The sequence below is a fragment of the Mastomys coucha genome, unplaced genomic scaffold, assembly GCF_008632895.1.
Source record: "Mastomys coucha isolate ucsf_1 unplaced genomic scaffold, UCSF_Mcou_1 pScaffold22, whole genome shotgun sequence".
Taxonomy (NCBI): domain Eukaryota; kingdom Metazoa; phylum Chordata; class Mammalia; order Rodentia; family Muridae; genus Mastomys; species Mastomys coucha.
The window spans coordinates 46,032,439-46,054,309 of record NW_022196905.1 but is presented as its reverse complement, the minus strand read 5'-3'; the positions used below and the strand labels follow the sequence as shown (position 1 = coordinate 46,054,309).

The 21,871-nt window shown below is 46.2% G+C and overlaps 1 protein-coding gene across 3 annotated transcripts in view; it reads left to right on the top strand.

Moving 5' to 3' along the window:
* The window catches only part of Ccdc149 (coiled-coil domain containing 149), a 98,100-nt gene that overhangs the window by 48,820 nt on the left and 27,409 nt on the right, over positions 1-21,871 (top strand). For all 3 annotated transcript variants that reach the window (XM_031342271.1, XM_031342273.1, XM_031342272.1), the window contains 3 exons: positions 6,220-6,327; positions 20,656-20,772; positions 21,523-21,695. In XM_031342271.1, the coding sequence (XP_031198131.1) occupies positions 6,220-6,327; positions 20,656-20,772; positions 21,523-21,695 (398 nt within the window). The remainder of the gene's footprint in view (positions 1-6,219; positions 6,328-20,655; positions 20,773-21,522; positions 21,696-21,871) is intronic.

Below are 21,871 nucleotides of genomic sequence, written 5' to 3'. Positions count from 1 at the left end.
GGAACCTGGAGGTAGTAACTGATACAGAGGCCACAAGGAACCTGGAGGTAGTAACTGATGCAGAGGCCATAGAGGAACCTGGAGGTAGTAACTGATATGGAGGCCATAGAGGAATCTGGAGGTAGTAACTGATGCAGAGGCCATAGAGGAACCTGGAGGTAGTAACTGATGCGGAGGCCATAAGGAACCTGGAGGTAGTAACTAATGCAGAGGCCATAGAGGAATGTTTCTTACTAGCTTGTTTAGCCTACCTTCTTATAGCACCTAGGACTGCCAGCCCAGGGGTGGCACTGCTCACAGTATGTTAGGCCCTACCACATCATTCATCAATCAATAAAATGCACCACAGACTTGCCCACAGAGGCACTGTCTCAATTAAGAGTCCTTCTTCCCAGATGACCCTAGCTTGTGTCAAGTTGACGTGAAAAACTATCCAGCTCAGCATACACCATCCATCCCACCCTGTCCTGGGACCTGAGCTTCCCCTTCTTAAAGGGAAGACTCTCCAGAGTACATTGTGCCAATAGCCTTTAAGCCTCACCTCTCCCTACTAAGGTTAGATGTTAACTGTATGTCCGTGTCTATGTGTGAATGTGCATGTGGTGAGGGTGTGTCTGAGCCTCTGGACCAGGTGTCATAGGCTCTTGGAAGCTCTGGTCCTCTGGAGCACCAAGCCTTCTGGGTACCCTCTCTCCCCATCTTATTCTATCAGATCTCTCTTCTCTCTTCCCCCATCACAATGACAATATTTTGTTATATTTTATGTATTTATTTGTGGGTGTGCTCATGTGCCAGAGGACAGGTTGTGGGAGTTAGTTAGTTATCTTCCACCACGTGGGTTCCAGGGATTGAACTCAGTTGTCAGGCTCAACAGGCATCATCAGTGGCTGAACCCTTCATGGGTCCTCTGTTACAACTTCAGTAGGCTAACTCCCAGACAGAGGGACTTAAGGGTGAGGAGTCCATAGTGTGCACACTGTATTCTGTACTCACTCCTACTACCAAGGAGACCGTGTCAACCTTTTCTAGCTTGATCTGAATATTTACAAGAGGCTCCTTCATATGCCTTTTTGAGCTTTTCTACTGGGCCACCATCTGCCCTGGGGATAGAAAGGAAGTATTCTCCTGGGCCCATGTCCCTTCCCTCTGAAGCTGTAGTACCTTGTCACATTCTCCCTGACATTTCCTTCACAACGTGTTATTCCAAACTGATGGCCACAGAGTCCTTCTCAATAACAGGCAGAACAGCGTGCTCTGCATAGCTGATAAATTATAAGCAGCCACCACCTGCTCGCTTGATGGATTGTTAGAGTGAGTGTGTGAGTCATGGGTGTTATTTTTGGCTGAAGAATTGTGTGAACTTTCCTCCTCTAGCCCAAGCTCTTTGAAATGTGTAACCCCCCCTCTTGCTGCCTTTCAGGTGTACCTCAAGGAATTGGGTACCTTAGCAGAATAGACATTTTCTAGTTTTCAGTTACTGTTTTGGAGTTGAGAAGGTGGAGGGCTTGAATAGAGAAAGAGTGTGTGTTGACAACCCTGCCTGATAAGTATAAAAAGAATTACAGTCATTAGCTTTAAGGCAAGGGTGCTCCTTCCCTCACTGTTACTTTTGAGGTCAAGTTCAAGGCTGGGGTAGATTTTCCTTGAACTCACAGCCCCAAAGGTATTGTGATTCCAACTGACCATCCACTGCGTTGTGGGTGATGGTGGTGTCTGACGGAATTGCTATTGCATGGCTTTCAGTTGGGATGCAGACTAAATAAGGTTTGATAACATGGCTCTGGTTCTCTGAAAGCCTTCCCTGTTGCAGCCCAGGCTGATACCCAAGCATTTTCTGGGATCTTGTGTATTTATCCTGGGTACCTGCCCTGTTCTATGCCAAAATATCCGGGATCACCAGGGTCATCACTTCTCAGAACCAGGCCCTAGGTCCAGAGCCTTGATGCAACCTAATTGTTTCTGGTTCATGACAAGATAGACAGGGAAATTGGGAACAAGCTTTCAGAGGCTTTTAGAACAATCTTTCGGGCATAGTTTTAAAACACTTGGGGTTTTCTTAAATTTATTTTCCTAATAATTCATGGTGACTGCATTGCACAAGAGCACTGATCGAGGATGGACTGGAGTGCTGGTCTTTTGCTGCATGAGATTGAGTTACCCTGGGTTTATTAATTCAGTGCCAGTAGTTTCTGAATGTTGGGTAGTAGCCTGCCCCAAAGGGGATTAAGCCATTACTGGTTGAAAAGGGGGACTCTAGGTGTGTGGCAGGCTTTGTGCTTTGATTTGCTTTTGAGTTTTGTTTGCTGCTCATGGAAAGGTACAGGTGGCAGCACAGGTGGCCGTACAGGTGGTAGTACAGGTGGCAACACTGGTGGTGGTAGTACAGGTGGTAGTACAGGTGGCAACACTGGTGGTGGTAGTACAGGTGGCAGCACTGGTGGTGGTAGTACAGGTGGTAGTACAGGTGGCAGTAGTTTCTCCCTGGAGACCATCCTTCTACTTGGTGCCCACCCTTCCATCTGGGAGGATGCTGCTGCCAAGTTACTAAGAAGATCCTAGGAACTTTCTGGGGTTTAGTGGAAGTGAGACAAGGGGAAAGAACCAGAAAATGCCAATCAAGAACACCTCTTACTTTCACTTGGGGACCCTGTACCCAGACTTCCTTGTGTCTTTGAACTGTTTCCCTGAAAGAGCTTGAGATGAAAGGTGAGGAATGCTCCTTCTCTGCCTGGATCCTTCCCCCAGGATGACCACGAGGTCCAGGATCTCCTTTTCAATATGGTCTCCTCGGCACACTCTGCTTCCTGTACTTGCTTCCTGTTTCTCTAGAAACTTAGTACCTGACCTAGTGAGTCACTCTTATTCCATGCCATGTAATGTAACATGTAGACAGCTACACGTGAGTTCACAAGATCACAGAATTTCATCTCTTTTGTTTGTTGCTAAGATGATGGCCAGCACAAAGCAGACACCTAATGAACATTTGTGTAAATAAAGGACTGAAGAATGAACAGTGCAGGTACAGAATCATACAGAGCCAAATGTGGCCAAGGAAGGACCTTTCGTGTTCCCACAACTCTTGTCTTCTGGATGCTTGAGTTATAGCCATGGAGGAGGGCTTTTAGCAGCACCCCCTGGATGCCCAGCCTGGGCTTCAACATTCTGTGTTTACTGTGGACATTTCAGGTCACCAAATGGAAGGTACAGGCTTAGTTCCCTTCTGCAGATGGAGAAATTCCTCATGCAGCTAAGGACAAAACAGAAGTAACTTCCATTCCCCACAGAGAACTTTCCACAGTCAGTTGGCCGCAATGGTTCCTCGTTTCTCTGTCTACAAAGGGGAGTCTAGCCTTCCTCATCCACCATCAACATTGTATTTCATGAGAGCAGAATTCTGGGGAAGTGGGAAGCAAGATATTGTAAGCTCTGAGCCATGCAAATGTGGGGTTTAAAATTTAGCATGCACTGTGGAATGGAGAAACAGAAAGGAGCCTGGAACGCAGGGGGCTGAGGGTTTGTCCCAGGCAAGGCTCCGTGTTATTAGCGACTGGTTTCGGCAGTTGGTGCATTTTACTCCCGGTGCTGAGGCCAGAGCATTCAGCTCAGCTTCTCATTTCCTCTTCTAGCTGTGCTATGGAGCATTTTGAGAGAGGGGAGGAGAGAGAACCAAGTTTCTCGCCCTTCATGGAACTTATGCTTTAGCAGGAAGAGGGAGTCAGGAAATAAACAGTGAGCAATAAACCATGAAGTAAATTATATGGTATGTTAGGAGATGGCACGCACCTCAGACAAAAGGCACAGAAGCAAAGGGAGGGGGGCCATGTTAAATCAGATGGTCCAGGGGGACAGTCCTATGGGGACTGGTGACCTCTATACAGAAGCCTGAAGGAGTTGACAGAGGGTGCAGGCACTAAGATGGAATCAGGCCTGACATGTAGGAGCAAAGAAGCAACATAGAGGTTGGATACCATGGAGGAAGAGGCAGAAAGCTGTCCCAACCAAGGAGCTACAGAGGCCCGATGAAGGGGGAATCAAGAATGGGTGAAAATTTTATCTTTATATTCTTTCCTTTGCTGCCTCTTTCTAATAAACGTAATTGTTCCCTGAAGTGAAGCCTTGAAGGCCTTGGAGATGTAGCCACTAGAGGTGGGTTGTCCATTTATAGCTCTGGATTTGGGTTTCCTCAACTTCAGCATGAAGGACTCTAGGCCGTATCTCCCTATATGCCTCTCTGAGTGATTTCTGTGAGGGACCAGCTTTCTCCTTCCTTCATCCTCACTCTGAGGCTTGTAGACACACACCCATGCACAAGCCCTGTATGAATGGCCATCTTCCTCAGTGGTTGTCTTTGCTAAAGGTAGATGAGATCATGGCCAGTGGGATGGGAGTCAGAACAAGTTATGGGTTGTAATCAGGGTAGTTTTCTGCAGACCAGTGAATGAGGGCCAGTTGAAGGCTGAGTGGAGGGAAGCATGAAGCTGCATAAAGGGTGTCAGAAGTTCAGGAGAATCCCAAGGGGAGTTGAGTGCACATCAGAAGGTGCCAGCTATGCTGCTCTGGGGGAAAGGAATGGAGCTGGTATGGACAAAACATAGGCGATGCTTGTGAGAGAGGAAGCTTGTGGTAGCGGTGGTGGGTGATGTTCTGTTCTGAAGACTGGAGTAGAAAGCAATAACCTTGACTCTTGGGCACTACAAGGGCCATCATAAGGAAACAGTGAGGTGGGAGACAGCCCAAGAGACTAAAGAATCACAACTGGATTCCTAAGTTGGAGATGGCTACCTTTTAGAATGGCAACCAAAATTCTGGGCATTTAGCCAGGGAAGATGGCATCATGGGTGACGTGTTTGCTGCAAACAAACCTGAGTATGATCACCAGCACACATGTAAGACATAGACACAGCAGTGTACAGCTGTAATCCCATTGTTGAGGAGGCAGAGACAGAGGGCTCCTTGGGGCTCCTTGGCCAGATAGCCTAGAGCAGTGCTTCTCAACCTTCCTAGTGCTATGATCCTTTGATAGAGTTCCTCATGTTGTGGTGATCCTCCAGCCATAAAATTATTTTATTACTACTTCATAACTGTGATTTTGCTAGTGTTATGAATTGCAATTTAAATACCTGGTATGTAGACAATCTGATATGTGGCCCCCAAAAGGGGTCCTGTCCCACAGGCTGAGAACCACTGGCCTAGTGGGATTGGTACACTCTAGATTCAGTGAGAGAGACTCTCAAAAAAAAAATAAGATGGGGAGCAATTGAGGAAAACATTCAATATCAACCCCTGCCTGCCTGTTGCATGGACAAACACACATGCATATACATATGTATACACATGTGTATACACAAATTCTGGGCACTGAAATAACAAAGAAGAACTCATTTAACAAGACACATCTGAAGGAGTAGAAGAAATGACTGAAGTGAGAAAATACATTGCTGGCCCTAACTGGAGAACTGAACACTACCCACAATTTGAAAATGGATGTTCTATTACCTGCATGCATGTGTGTGGGTATATATGTGCAAGTATATGCTTGTGAATGTGCAAAGACCAGAGAAGGACATCAGATGTCCTGCTTTATCATTCATAACTTATTCCTTCCAGGCAGGGTCTCTCACTGAGCTTAGAGCTAGGCTAGCAGCCAGCAAGCAACCCCCAGAGACTTTCCTGTCTCCTCCCCCACAGCACTAGGCAATATCTGTGTACACAGCCCTGTCTGACTTTTATGTGGGTGTCAGGGATTTGAACTCATGTCCTCATGCTTGCCCAGAAACCCCCCAGGATAGACATCTTAGAGACAAGCTCTTAGGAAAAGTTTGAAATAGTCAAATATGGCTGATTCCTCTGTAACCTGTCTGTTCTTGTAAGCCATTCTGGAAACAAAGAACCTCTCTAAATAATGGAGGTTTGCTGCCCACGTCCCCCCAGTCTCCTTGAGCTGTCCCTGTGCGGCTTGAATGCTTGTTTTGAATGCTTGTTGCTTCCTCTCTCTCTCTCTCTCTCTCTCTCTCTCTCTCTCTCTCTCTCTCTCTCTCTCTCTCTCTCTCTCTCTCACACACACACACACACACACACACACACACACATGCACACGTTAACTTGCACTGGGCTCTGTGGGATGCAGCTGAGCTGGATGCTAGCATCCATACGTCAGGAAAGCCCACATTGGTTCATACCTCCATACTGATTGCTGTTGTGCTGTGTTGATGTTTGCAGGCTAATCTTGCACAGCTGCTGAGAGAATCGCAGGACAGGAATAAGCATCTGGGAGAAGAGATGAAAGAACTTCGGCAGAGGCTTGGAGAGGTCCAGGGTGACAACAAGGTACTGTGAATGTTGACAGGAGAGAGCTCACCACATGGGTTTGCATGGGAAGTGACTGTGTGCGTAGCACATTAGGAAATGCACGGCAGCACTGATTGAAAGGGATTGTTACAGATTTTTATATTTGCAATAATGAGAACTCACCGTTTGTCTTTATCACAGCCCCTTTGTGTGTGCACGTGCATGCATATGTGTGTGTTTCTGGGCTGCTCTGAAATATTATTCCAACCCACTGTAGAACTTTTGCTGTATTCAGCTTGGTGGTAGACAACATGTGGTTGAGGGCAAAATAAAACCAAATGTGATACTTCCTCCCTTCTATACAAATAATGGATTTGTGGCTCAGATGATTTGAATTTTAAGTAGTCATTCTACTAATGATGTTCACATCACCAATTTACTTTATTGCTAAATTTGGCAATTTGTATGGAACATTGCTCAAAATCCACTGCTCGGCATTAATCAAACTCCCCTGTTGGCAACGTTAATTATAAAATATGAACTCATAAACTCCAAACTAAATGTGTGCACTCACTCTCTCCCAGCTGAAGCTACGAACAAAAGTCCAATGGAAAAACAGAAGAAAAAGTACTGAAGTTAAATTCTACCCCTCCCAAACCCACCCCCAAATAATTTTTCTGTTTTGCCTGGCCCTGGTAGATTAATTTTCAGCCCTTTGCCAGAGGCAGCATTTGCAATAAAAAGGGCGTTAGATTTTGACTCAGAAAAGCTATATTATGTGTCTGGGTGTTCAGGGATGCTTTCTTGGGGAGATGTTTTCTGGATGGAATCAAATTCCTTGACAAATGAAGGTGGCTTTTGCGCCTGTAGGGAGTTGTTGTTCCTTAGTGGGAGGCACCATTGCTGAAGATGTTCATTTAAAACAAACAAACAAACCAAACCAAACCAGAACCAAAACATGCTTAGTACTTTCTGGGAGAAAATTGCCTAGAGGGGACACTTCCACAGTGAGAGATCAGAGGGTCCCGGCTGACTGGTAGATGGGAAACCAGGAGGGTTTGAGTATGCTGGCTTCCCTGCACCTGAAATTTGGCTGCTATGTTAGGCTCTTGACAAAAGCAACTTGAGGAAGTGCCATGGTGAGAAAGGTACTGTGGCAGGAACAGAAGGCAGAGGCAGGAAAAGGTGATACCATACTATGTTTTCTCCTTCTATTCAATCCTGACTCCAGCCCATCAAATCGCTCCCAGAGCCTATGTTTAGGCTGGGTCTTCACAGGTCACTTGATCTAACCTGGGAAATTCCTCACAGCCCCGCTCAGTCATCTGTTTCTATTGTGAAATGTCAAGCTGACAATTAAGACTGCCCACCACAGTCCCCAGTGACAGCTCTGGAAAGAGGTAGGACATTCAAGAAGTGGGGTCTATGTAGTTAAACCTTAGGCAGAGCTCAGGGAACTACACAGAAGGCGAGGAGGATGAATTGTAGGAGCCAGAGGAGCAGAGGGCACAAGAAAAGAACCCACAGAATCAACTAAGCAGGGCTCATAGCCTGCATGGGTTGACTTAGGTCCTTTGTACATTTGTTATAGTTGTGTAGCTTGGTGTTCTTGTGGGACTCCTAACAGCAGAAGTGGAGTGTTTCTGACTCTTTGGCCTGCTTTTTGGAACTATTTTCCTCCTACTGGGTTGCCTTGTCCAGCCTTGGTATGACGGTTTGTGCCTAGTCTTACTGTAACTTGCTGTGTTGTGTTCCGTTGATATCCCTAGGAGGCCTGCTCTTTTCTCAAGAAAAACAGAGGAGGAGGAAGAGTGGATCTGGAGGAGAGGGCAGGGAGTGGAGAGGGTTGGGAGGAGAGGAGGGAGGAGAAACTGTGGATGGGATAGAATATACAAGAGAAGAATAAACAAAAAAGAAACATTAAAAAAAAAATCAGGAATAGGCTCTAGCAGGTTGGGTCATGAATGCCCTTACCAAGGGACTACTTACCTGTTTACTGGAGTAAACTGGGTTTCTAGTTGTCCACAAGTCAGGATCACAGGAGCAGCTGACCCCTCTCTGCTGTCTCACTTCCTCTCTCCCCACCTGACATCTTCTGCATCCACCGATTGGACTGCAGCCATTAGGCCCTGTCTCAGTCAGAGTTGTATTGCTATGATGAAACATCTCGACCAAAATAACAAGTTGGGGAGGAAAGGGTTTATTTGGCTTACACTTTCAGATCACAGTCCATCACTGGGGAAAGTCAGGACAAGAACTGAGGCGGGACTGGAACCCGGAGGCAGGAGCTGATGCAGAGACCATGGAGGATGCTGCTTACTGGCTTGCTCCCCCTGGCTTGCTCAACTTGCTTTCTTATAGAACCCAGGACCACCAGCCCAGGGATGACACCACCCACAATGGACTAGGTCCTGCCCTGTTGATCACAAATTGAGAAAATACCTTACAGCCAGGTCTCATAGAGGCATTTCTTCAACAGAGGCTCCTTCCTCTCTGATGACTCTAACTTGTGTTAAATTGACACACAAAACCAGCCAGTAGAGGCCCTCACTAGAAATCTTCTAGAGATGTGAGTCAAGAAAAGCTCTTTACTTTATAAAGTACCTGGCCGCAGGTATTTTGTTATTGCAATGGAAGATAGGGTTGGAGAAATGGCTTAGCAGTTAAAGGTACTTGTTGCCCACACTTGAGAACCAGCGTGTAGATTCTGGCTTCCACTTAACAAGCCTGGTGTCCTGAATGTGTCTGTAACTCCAGCTCTGAGTTGGTGGCAAGGACAGAACATTCCCTTGGCTTGATGGCTTCCAGTCTCATGAAGAAAACGAGAGCTCTAGGTTCGTGGGGAGACCTTGTGTCAAAGGGAGAGGTGGAACACAACAGAGAGGAGTGCCCAGTGCCCTCTTCTGTTCTCTAAGAGTGCACATAGATGTCTGTTTTAGCTCACAGTTCCAGGGCATAAAGCACATACATGCACACAGTCACATTAATAATTAAATAGATAAATAAAAATAGTTTTAAATGGGCAAGGTCTTCATTTATTCATTTTTGAGACAGCATTTCACTATGTAGTTCTGGCTGGCCAGGAATTTGGATGTAGATTATGCTACCCATGTCTTCACAGAGATCTGCATTCCTCTGCTGAGACTAAAGGCATACACTATCATCCATCTTTTCCTTCCTGCCTACTGCAAAGTAAGTAAACAATCTCTGTATTTAACAGAAGTTTGAAAAGCTTGGCTTTATTATTTATGGTTGTGAAATAGGGATGAGTAAGAATGCCTAGAGAGGGTTCTCAGTAGCACCCCAGAAGCCCAGCAGGCTCCCATGTGGCTGATGTATCACATAGGTTAGAGGTTAAAGGTCAGCTCTGGTAGTCCCTTCCTCCAGCAGTAACAGAGCATGGTCTTTCTAATAAAATGTGCAGTTGTTTTCTTTAAGCTCATAAAAACACAGGGTAGATTTGGGAGACCCCATAAGCCCAGTGAAATCGTTTGAAATGTGATTATTTTTGATTCATGCTTCTTTTTTTAGTATTATATTATTTCCCTATTTCCTTTTGTTATTCTGAGTTACGCCTGACTTTAACTTTTCTAACTACCTTTCTGCTTCATCAGCTGGTCACTTCTTGATCTTTTGCCATTTTCTCTGTCTCTCTCTCTCTGTATCTCTGTCTTCTCTGTCTCTCTCTGTCTCTGTCTGTCTGTCTGTCTGTCTGTCTGTCTCTCTCTCTGTCTCTCTCTCTCTGTCTCTCTCTCTCTCTTTCTCTCTCTCTGTGTGTGTGTGTGTGTGTGTGTGTGTGTGTGAGTGTGTGCACATGCAGGCTCAAGGTTGCTCTCAGGATTCTTCCTCTACCACTCTTGATCTTATGGTTTGAGGCAGGGTCTCTCAATCAAACCTTGAGAATGCTGATGTGTCCAATCTCAGTAGTTAGCTTGCTCTAGGAATGGCCTGTCTCCACCTTCTGAAGCTAGAATTAGAGGCAAGCCCTTATGCTCACCTGGCATTTGTGTGCATTTGGAGAATCCAAATCCCAGTCCTCCCGTTTGAGCAGCAAGGATTTAACCCTGAGCAATTCCCTCAGCCTTCTTTTGCTTTTTAAGCATTAGAAATTTCAGGAAGCAATGATAGCAATTGATACTTCAAGGAAAGCAAAGGTGACTGCTGTGCATGTGCATGCGCACATGTGTGTGTGTGTGTGTGTGTGTGTGTGTGTGTATGTGTGTGTGCATGTGTGTGTGTGTTTGATGGTTGTTTATTTTTCTTGTTTTGATTCATCATGCCATGTGTGGCTTCCAGACGCAGGCCACGTCCTTGTCATCATGTGCCAGGTGTCCATGGTCTGCCCCCTGCAGAATTTTCCAGCTACCATCTGGCTAATATCGTCTTCTCATTCTGGTTTCAGTCTGTCTGCCATGCTGCCTTGTGCCATGGGATCTTTGCACCTACCAGGCACTCTGGGGCCTTCTCCTTCATTCCCCTTTCCACCTATTCCCATTCTTGGCAGATCAGCTGTTACCGGATCATGTGTGAGGTATAGTCTTTGCTCTCTGTCTTTGGCTCTGTTCCTTGCCCTGACACTTGTGTGACCTGGTGACTCCAGGGGGCAGTGCTCAGAAGATGAGTGCTTGGCCCATGCTTCAGCCCTCCATGCTTAGTTCCCTACACAGAGTCAATGTATCGACTGAATGAATGATGCTGGGAAGGGATAAAGAGAACCAAAGGAGCAGCCAAGGCGCTGGTGTGGTGGCTCATAATTCCAGTACTTGGGAGTCAGAGGTGGAGGAACTCCAGATCCTAGCCAAGTTGAGGGTGGGATGAAGAAGTGCAAGTAAGAGAGGAAGAAGAGATCAGAGTACAGAACTCCCCTTCCACATCACCAGCATGTGATGTGAAGAACTCAGAAATTGGAACAAAAGTTCTAGAAAAGCAAAATATCTCAACAAGGGACAAATAGCATCTCCACCTGGGATCCTTTGGGAAGGCCTGATAGGTGCAAGGGCAGAGGACAACTTCCAGTGGCCAGAGGGTATCCATGACCACCCTGCTCATGGCCAGTCCCATTTCTCTCAGCATACTTTATGAGTAGGTACTTTCTACTTGGAGACCAAGTAGGGTCCAAGAGCAATGTTTGCTGAATGAAGCCCCGTGCCTTTAACTCCAAGCCACCATTTCAACAGGGACCCTTCATCACACCGTAGGAAGGCAGACTATGGGTATTAAGCACTCATGGGCACTAAGGTAACAGGAAATGACCTTCTTTGAATATTTTCAGAGAGACTCATTTTTCTATTTGTTTAGCTAGAGCCTTGGCACCCCACGCTCCATAAAGCACTTCCAAATGGCTTCCAGAGGGTTTGCAACTACAGCAGCTCTGACAGCTAAGTATTTGCATAAGCTAAGGGGACAGGTGTCTTGTAACATATGTGTGTTTGGAGGGGGTGCTTGGATTCTATCCACCTGACATCCCTCTGACTGGTGGCCAAGGGAACAAGAATGCACCTAGATAAATATTAACCCCCAGCCAAAACTAGATGAGAGGCATGACGACTGAGACCCACCAGAAGCTGCCCCTTCCTCAAAATTTCAGGGTATATGTGTGTGGGTGTGAGTGCATGCACACACATGTGTGGGTGTTTACAAGTGCATGTGTATGCTTATACATGTTTGTGCATGTATGTGCATCTACGGATCCATGTCATGTGTTTCCTCAGTCACTTTCCTTTTATCTTTTTGAAACAGAGTCTCTTGCTGAATCTGGAACTTGTTGACTGACTAGCTAGCTAGCAAGCCCCAGGGATGCCCATGTCTCTACCTCCTCCGTGTTGGGATTAAAATTTCAGTGTTTAAAGGTCATTGAGGACTCTGGGAGAAGAAAGGGTCCAGGCACCACCCATCATCACCTTGGGAAATCCTTGAGGATGGTGGATGCCCTTGCTGTCAGCTGTAAGGATGACTGTAAGAACCAGTTATGAGAGAATACTCCCATTTGTTCTGAGCTTGCTCTGAATAATCTCAACACATCTGGTCTCTACCTGACTTCTCTTATAGTAGAGAGAAGAGTAAAGGCAGAAGAAGAGAATCTTTGTGTATCTAAAAATTCAATAGTAAACTTGTAGAGGCTATCTAAGTCTTAAGATGGGAGCTGGCACCATCTTGCTGACAGAGAAAGCTTACAGTGGAACTTGGTATCAGAACTGATCTTGGCATCAGAACTGATGTCATAACAAACATCAAACCCCTATCTTAGTCAGGGTTACTATTGCGGTGATGAAACACCATGACCAATGCAAGGAAGGGTTTATTTGGCTTACACTTCCATATCACAGTTCATCATCAAAGAAAGTCAAGGCAGGAACTCAAGCAGGACAGGAACTTGGAGGCAGGAGCTGATGCAGAGGTCATAGAGCGATGTTGCATACTGGCTTGCTCCTCACAGCTTGCTAAGCTTGCTTTCCTATAGAACCCAGGACCACCTGCCTAGGGTGATCCAACTCACAATGGGCTGGGTCCTCCCCCATCAATCATTAAGAGAACCTCCTACAGGCTTGCTGACAGCCTGGTCCTATGGAGGCAGTTTCTCAATCAAAGTTCCCTTCTTTTGTATGATTGTAGCTTGTGTCAAGTTGACATATAGTGAACATACCGCAGAACTGATATCTGCAGTCTAGGAAAAAAAAATGCCTCCCAGAAGATCTGGCTAAAGAGCAGCAATGGGGGCAACCCAGGAAGTCCTGTTCTTCAGTCATGCCCAGGCCCAAGTGTGTATTCCTCCTGCTCTGACTGCCAGTGTGTGAGTGATCTTAGGACACTGGGTCATTTTCTGGGGTCTCCATGTTCTCATCTGTAAGATGACAATCAGTGGTGGCCAGGCTTCTTTCTGTGTTTACCAGCACACACCTGGCAACTTCCTGAATTCTAGTTGTATTAGAGGCTGAGAAGCACAAGGCTCCCCACTAGGGAGCCTAAATACTGATTGGGGAGACAGACAGAGAATAAAACACATAAAGTCATCAGACAGTGTCTGGTATGAAAAGATGAGGAGGCAGGGTGATGAGATTTAATGACTATGTGCTCAGTCCTTGCTGTGTAGTGAGTTCTTTGGATGGGAGCATGTTGCTTCTTTAACCTGTAACATGTCAGGAGCCAGTGTTGCCTGAGAAGCCCCTCACATCAGTGTTGCCTGAGCATGCCATCAGCAGTCACAGACTTCCCTCTTCTGGGCCCATTACTTCCCAGGACCTTTGTATGTGCCCCAGGAGAGCCTATGGTCTAAGTGAGTAGTGTGTCACATGACACCTGACCTCCAAGCTCAGCCCTCTCATTACCACCCAGACGTGGCTAGCAACAAGCATCATTTTTTATGCTGGTCTCTGGAATGTACTGTATAAAAGGAGCACCTATAAGATGTACCTGCAGCAGCCACCCCCTTCCAGGTCCTCTGGGACAGTGATTTTGCTTCATGTTAGAGATCATAGCACTTGGCTGGTAGCAGACCCCAAACCAGTATGGAATGGGCAGAGATGCGAACGCTTGCATTTTCAGCGGTCTGTGAGAAACACAGGCTCTGCCTTTAGTAATAAGCTTTATATTTCACCAACTGGCAGCCCTAAGTGCCTCTGTTTGTTCTGGCATTGGCCCCATAAAATTGCAGAGCCCTTCTGTGACTGCTGGTTGTGGGGTGTGGTTGGATGGATCCTGCAAAACAGTGAGATCCAAACCGTCAACCAATAAAGACAGGCCAATGAGCAAGCAGCTGACCAATTAAAGTATATGTCATTTATTTAAAAAAAAAAAAAAGGGAAGTATGTTCAGCTGTGGTTGTTTATCATGGCCCTGGATGAGAGCTAGGAAAGCTGTTTCTAGGTGCTGCACAGAGGAGCCCTGTTTGAGTGGCCTCTAGAAGTGGGGTACCCTAATGAGCCGTTCATACTTGGAGCATATCAGACCCTTTGCTTTGGTTTGAGGCAGGGTGTCGTGTAGCCCATGAGTTCGGTTCATTCCACACATATGCTCTGCAGATGGCACAGGAAATGTTTGAGTCCCTACTCTCATGGGACTTCAATTGTGTCAGAGCCAGCCAGCCAGTGAACAAACAAACAAGTCCTTTTTCTAGGTTCTGGGAAATGGGGTTTCATCATTGCATCTGTGCCATATCGGTAGGACAGTGTGCCTGTGCTCTGTACAAAGGGTCCTAGAGTTGAAGGTCTATTGGCCAGAGCACAGTCTGGATATATCATTGATGCTAGGTAGTAAGGCTAGAGCATGAGACTAGCTGCGTGTTGCTGTGGGGCTTGGGAAAGTCCTGAACACATATGCCCAGGGCACAGAGACCTGGAGGAAGGCAGACAGATATCTAGGGGATGAAGTACAGATGTTCCAAGGCGGGCCTAAGCATAGGGTATTTTTGAAGATTACAATGGGAAGTTATAACAAATGCCAGCTCAGAGCAGGTTCTGCAGAAGGGTATGTGTTTTGCATGATGTTTGCCTGTTGTATAGAGAAGGATTACAGTAGAGGACAAGCCTTTGACAGCCAGGACCAACGTCACCCCAGTCATTCCTAGGATTTGTGACTTAAGCTAGTGACTTTGTCTCTCCTGGTTTGTGTCCTCACCTGACTGGGCACCATCATGACCAGCTGGATACAGAGTGGATCTTCCCCAGGTTGAGCATGTTTCAGCACCATGGACAGCATCAGAGTATGCACAGCAGAGTATGCACAGGGGTCACATAGACCTGGCCCTAGACTGATCTTGCCCTCTGAAAAGAGAGGACATCAGGATCTGCCTCTGGGCTGTGAGGAGCATGGCAGAGAGACATGCCCGATCTGACAAGCATTTAGAGATCCCCATGGAGAGCCCCATGCCAGGCTGTGGACAATGAGCTACTAGAGAGCTGATGTCAGGTGCCACAAGTGGATGTGTGCAGAGAGGCAGGCATTAGTAGGCAGGAGGCCTAGGGAGGAATAGCATCATCTGAGATGAGATGTCTAAGGAAGTCTTTAATCTGAGCCTTGAATAGGATGACAGGAGTGACTGTGGACAGTTCTGTGACTTGCTGTGCTAGGGGCAGAGACAGTACAAACGCCAGGGGTCTGGGATGGATACTAGGATGGGGGAAGCACAGACACAAGGTAGCAGTGATGGTATTGGGGCAGATAAGGAGGGTCACGTGGGCCTTTCAGCCTCAGCAAGGGCTCTGCACCCGTCTCAGTACAGGAGGAAGCCACTTTGAGTACCTGTTGTGGGCAGAAAGCTCTGAGCACATTGCTTTCTCGGCCCCAGTAGGGTGCTCATTAGCTAATAGACACACTAGTGTGTGGACGACAGATTCTTGAGGTCCTAGAGTAGAGCACAGGCCCTATCATTTCGTTTCTAAGATGGGAGAGTGGAGGCATCATGTTTGGCTTTTTGAGACAGGGATTCTCTGTGTAGCTCTGGATGTCCTGGAACTCACTCTGTCGATCTGCTGGCCTTGAACTCAGAGATCTCCACCTGCCTCTGCCTCCTGAGTGTTGGGATTAAAGGCATGCGCTAGTGCACCTAGCACACAAACCCTTTTGCATGGACACTGTTGTATCTATAAGATCATGTTTATTTTCTTGTGTTTTAAATTCACAAGTCACATCCGGCTTGGCAAGGTTAGGTGACTTTCTCAGATACACAGCTAGGATTAGCATTAGAATATGAACACAGGTAATACTCAGAGCGTAGTGGCTTCCACTCTGGCTGCCTCCCAGCACCCAGTGGAAACAGTGGTTCCAGCAAATAAAACAATTTGAGTTAGAGAACGTGGAAGGCCATGACAGGAGTGACCTGGGGAAGGGTCAAAGAAGGACTGAATGTCTCTGACTCAAGGGCTAGGGATGCCTCACACAGGACTAAGCCTGCTGGTGCCTGGCAGCTGAAAAAGAATCTGGACCCTTCCTGCTTCACTGTTTTGTTCCCTGTCCCTCAGCGACATCTAAACTGCAGCTGGGCCTCATGCACCAGCCAAGGACTCATGTCCGTGATTCATTCATAAACATTTATTTCTCTCTAAATCAGCAAATGGTGGCGTCTGTCTCTGACAGCGAATGCTCACAGAACACACGTCCTCTTGGCACCGGGAGACTATCGGCGGTGTCCTGTTTGAGGATAGCAAGTGTGGGGAGCATTGCTTATTGTGACTTCCAGGGTAGGAAGCCGCACCTTCATGCTCTCTAGTAGGCTTGGGTCCGGAGCTCAGCTTCAGCCATCTCCAAAGACAGCAAATTTCCCCGGGTAGGGGTGGGTGGGGGTGAGCTGGGTTGTTAGGACCTCTTGAATGGATGAAGGTGATGATGACAATAATCATAATGACAATGACAACAATGATGGTGATGATGGTAATCATCCTGCAAGCAGACAATGTTAGTTAAGCACACTCTTTCTCTGCTCCTGGACTGGGTTAATGTCATAGAGAAGGACCACCCTCTGTTCTTCAGAGCCATGTCTCTCATTAGCATGGGCAAGCTCAGATTACCTGGATGGTCTTTAAATTGCCCAAGCAGTCCTGGGTAAAACAGTTGCATGCATGCTTCCAAACTGTAGCATTATTGATGACTCAAACGTTACAACTTCACATCAATAGCTAGGAAAAATGTAGTGTATTTGTGTACGTAGAATACATAAATGCGCAGGGGTGAGGGGAGTCATTCAATTTCTAGAATGACTTCTTTGTATACCTCATCCTGTTTGCCTATGTGGTCCTAACCCAGGTCTCTTGGCTTTGCTTCCACTCTCCCATTTCATGCTGTGCTCTCAGTGGGAAGTTACAGAGGCCTGGAGAGGTTCAGTCTCATCCTTGGGGAGTGAGAGTGGGAAGCCCTAAGCAGGTGACCCGAGCGCCTATAAGCTGTCCTTGTAGAAGGCAGACTTGATGTTCCTGGGTTCTATGTTGCCACAGCAACAACCCTATCGAGCCCCTTCTGCTGGCTGCATTTAAATTTCAGACTCAACAATCCAACTTGAGCCTCAATTTAAAAGTATTTCAACCAGTACAGCCCTACAATGTGGGAGCAATATTATCTGCACATTAAACACCAAATGATAGCTAACGTGTTGATTGACATTTAACCAGCATCCAGTGTGAAGATGGCTTTTTTTTTTTCCTATGGAGTCGGGCCTCACTAGGCATGTATAATAATTAATTGGCACTAACAAACATAATTGTGTGACTCTAAAATGAAGAGTGCAGTGAAGCTGGTTGTGACTGGAAAGTGAGGTTTCTTTATATCAAGTCTGCTGTCTATCTAACACGTTACATGTCAGGGAAAGGCTCTGGTTTTCAAGACACAGCCTGAATCTCCTGTGGTCTCCTGCCAAAAGCTTGTGTGCTTGTGATCCAGCCTCTGGGGTTTGACAAATGCTGCTTCTTGGCTCTACTGTGGCTTTGGGATGTGCTTTTCAGAGTCCTGTCATCCCAAGTCAAAGACCAGGTGACAGGAAAGATGTTTCACATTCAAGCTCTTGCTTGAATCAACCTCTTTCGCTGTCCATGTGTTCCATGAGGTCACTGCAATGCTAAGTGTGAGCATACTGGCCATTGGTCTCACGGGTGGTGGGGAGGTACCTGCCAGCCTCTGTCATAGCTGCGGTGCCAAGGCTCATCCTGACTATTTTCTGTATGCTTCTATTTTATATTAACTTATTTAACAGAGGTAGTAAATTCATCAGCACTGAATTAACAAGTTCACTCATTCTTTAACTTAAGAGTCAGAGGAAGCTGGATTAATTCACAGATTTTTGCTGCAATGCACACCACTTCCTTCTTGAACTCTCAGGGACAATAGACATCATACCAACAGCATGTGTGAGGTCATTATCAGGAGACCTTTTCCACACTGCCACTGGGAGTATAGCTTACTACAGCCACAGGAGGACATGCTGCAATGCTTCAAATTATAAATAAATGAAACGAAATAGATGTGTACCAAACTATTGCAGTTGCACTACTGGGTATATAGCCAAGGGAGTGAAATCAGTGCATCAAAAAGATGCCTGCATGACCATGTTCATTGATATGCTATTCAGGCTAGCCACAGTACAGCTAGAGTGACAACCTAAGTGTCCCTCAATGGGCTGAATAAGGAAGATATGGCACAGGTACCCAGTGGGATACCACTCTGCCTTCATAATGGATGAAATCCAGAAGATGTTATGTTAGCAAAACAAAACAAAAAGCACAGGAAGACAATGACTATATCATAACATTTATATCCAGAATCTTTAAAAGGGTTTTCCCAGATACATTGCACTGGCTAGTTTTTATTGTCAACTTGACACAACTTTTAATCACCTGGAAAGAGGGAACCTCACCTGAAGAATTGCCTCAATCAGATTGGCCACTGGCCATGTCTGTGAGAGATTGTCTTGACTGATGTGAGAAGGCTCAGCCCACTGAGGTGGGGGCAGGCAGGAAAGGGCTGCATAAAATAGCTAGCTCAGCATGGGTCAGGAGTGAGCCAATCCGCAGCCTTTTTGCAGTCCTTGCTTGAGTTTCTGTCCTGAGTTCCTTCAAGGATGGGCTGTGACCTGGGAGTGTAAACCAAAACAAATCTTTCTCTCCCCAAATTGCTTTTGATGAGAATTTTATCAGAGAAACCGAAAACCAAACCAGGACAGACATAGGCAACAGAACAGTGCTTGTCTGGGACTGGGGCAGGCATGGGAAGATAGGAGTTATCGTCCTGCAGAGAGTTTCAGTCGGAGGGGAGGATTAAGCTCCATGCTTTCTGCATAGAAGGTGACTATGGTTAGTACCATGCATCATGCATTTCAGACCAATTAGATTTCAAAGATTTTCATGATAAATGATCAATGTGGAAGGTGAAGTGTGTATTAATTACCCTACTGTGATGACCATACAGTGTACATACATGCATGGAGACATCACATCGAGTCCCACACATATATAGATTCTATAAAGCCATCAATGAATAATAACAGTGTCAGCACTCGACACTAAGCTGGCCCTAGACAGACCATCCACTGTGTGAGGCTGAAGCAGAGAGGCTGAAGGTGGCATTGTTGACCTCATCTGAGCTGTACCTCCAGTCCTGTTTCCCCACTCTGAGTGTTCAGCCACGACACTGGAAGACCTTGAAGATATTTGGGGTGAAAATAAGTTGCACTGAGTAGAAACATAATAAATACACAAGCTGTGAACCCTGAGGATGAACTTAGCAGATTCCATCAAGAGTCAGTTCTGCATGTGAGGATCCTCCACCCTTTGGCAGGTCTTGACCTGGGACACTCAGTAAGCATTGTGGGATTCAACAGAGCAGTGAAGGGTCATTGCCTCCTTTCTGCTTTTCTGCAGTTACCACTTCTTTCCAATTCATTGCTCTCATAATTTCAATGAGGTAATTCTGCCTTGGTTTAAGTGAAGTTTCTATCTCTCACCTGACCCAAATCCTTCAGAAATGCTGAGGTTTAAACTTCTTTCTCTACTGGTGATTGTTCTCATAAAGGTCATGCAAGAGCAAGAAACAACGTATTCACAGTGAGCTATGCTGGAGTGTCATACCCACATGGTAGGGACAACCTGTCCCCAGGGCTTCATGTACATATGAGCTGATCCACATGCATCCATCAGGAGAAGTGGATGAACCTTTTTAGAATAAGCATATCATGATGGGCAAGCATGAACATTTGAAGACCATGGGTTCATCCTGGGATCTTTCCTATAATTCCTGCGGTGGCCTTACCTGGGAGATTGGAGCATGGAGTGCATGGTGGTGCCATCCCCACACATGTTTGAGTATTTCATGTATTTGTTCACTTATTGTCTCATGCATAAGTTTTTAGTACACACTTTATCACAGTGCATACAAGACTTGTGCTGGCCAATGCAATCTACTTATCCTTTTCTCAAGAAGCTAATCCACATTGGGGGTCATTCACAGACAGACAGGAATACTTACTGGACATTGAATAGCATTTTTAAGGTTCCTGATAGCATTTCCTAGTGGTTTAATATGGGATATGCCTATTTTGGGCAGATCCTTATCAGTACTAGGGGATCATTTTGAATCTTTGCTAAGTCCTCACTGTGGCAGTGCCCTGTAGCACATCCAGCTTCCAGGATCAAGCCTGGGTACCCCAGCCTTACATTGAATGTGTGCACATACGTGTCACCATGCACAAGTTATAACAAAAGTTGCCCTTTCTTAAAACTTCATAATATTGGCAGGTAGCTTGTCCTGTGCTTTCTTCCAGTAGTTCTTGCGAGAGTTCTTCCAGAAATTTCTTTCTGGAAATAAGACCTTGATATTTGGGGGAGGGGGATGTACTCATTCATATTCTTTCTCTCTTCCTTTGCCTTTTTCTGATAATGGAAACCACAGCTGTTGAGGATGACAATTGCTAAACAAAGGCTCGGAGATGAAGAAATTGGCATGAGGCACTTTGCAGCTCATGAGCGGGAAGACTTGGTCGAGCAGCTGGAGCGAGCTAAGGAACAGGTGACTGCTCAGCTCTCTTTTGAGTTGGGATGCCTGCATGTGGTCTCACCACAGGAAATAGGGGACACATGCTCCTGCAGCCCTTTAGAGCAGGAGGTAGGGCACATGTGCTACTGTGTCCATGTCCAAGAGGAGGCCAGAGGATGACAAGAGAGGGCTTGACTTCCTCAGTTCTTCCTAGGTTTGTGATGAGTACTGACCCCTAGCTGGGTGGCACTCAGGACTGACCATTGTTATTCTGAGCGCACCAAGAGGCTTGCTACCATCCAGCCACATAGATAGCAGGGAGAAAATGTCACAAACGGCCTTTAATTTATGAGTTTCTACTAAGATCCTGAGGGATGCTTTTAGGCAGGATTTCAGAGAGTGCAGACCCCTGCCTGGAGAGCAGCTACATGAAAGGAGACTTCCTTTCTCCTCTCTTGCTAACTGGCCACTGGATGCCCAGGTTTGAGTGACTTGGAACCCCATGCATTTGACAAAGACTCTAGGATCAGCTTGCTGAATGAGGGAAATGTGAAAGGGTTGGAGATCATGCTCATCTACCCCATCCATGATAAATATCTGACCGGAAAGGGTCCCCTAGCTCCAGCCTTTACCCAGCCTGCAATGCAATGTGGTGTAGTATGCAATATACTCTAGCACTTGAATAGTACCCATAAGCCTCCAAGTCAGCCAATCATGTGGAAGTTACATCCCTGGCCCAAAAACCTACATTTGAGAATGTCTGTGACATTCCTTGGATTTCAGATAGAGTCGTTAGAGCATGACCTACAGGCCTCAGTGGATGAACTCCAGGATGTTAAGGAAGAACGGGCTTCCTACCAGGACAAAGTGGACAGACTGAACCAGGAGCTCAACCACATCCTGGGTGGTCATGAGAACCGTATTATTGATGTGGATGCTCTGTGCATGGAGAACAGGCAAGTGCCAGGCATCCCAGGGAGACTTTGTGTGTGTGTGTGTGTGTGTGTGTGTGTGTGTGTGTGTGTGTGTTGTCCCTGAAACTCTGCCTACAATTGGGATAGCTGCATTTGGAATAAAAAGCATGTCACGACCCCAAAATATCGGCACTGGCATGTACTGGTTATAAAAATAA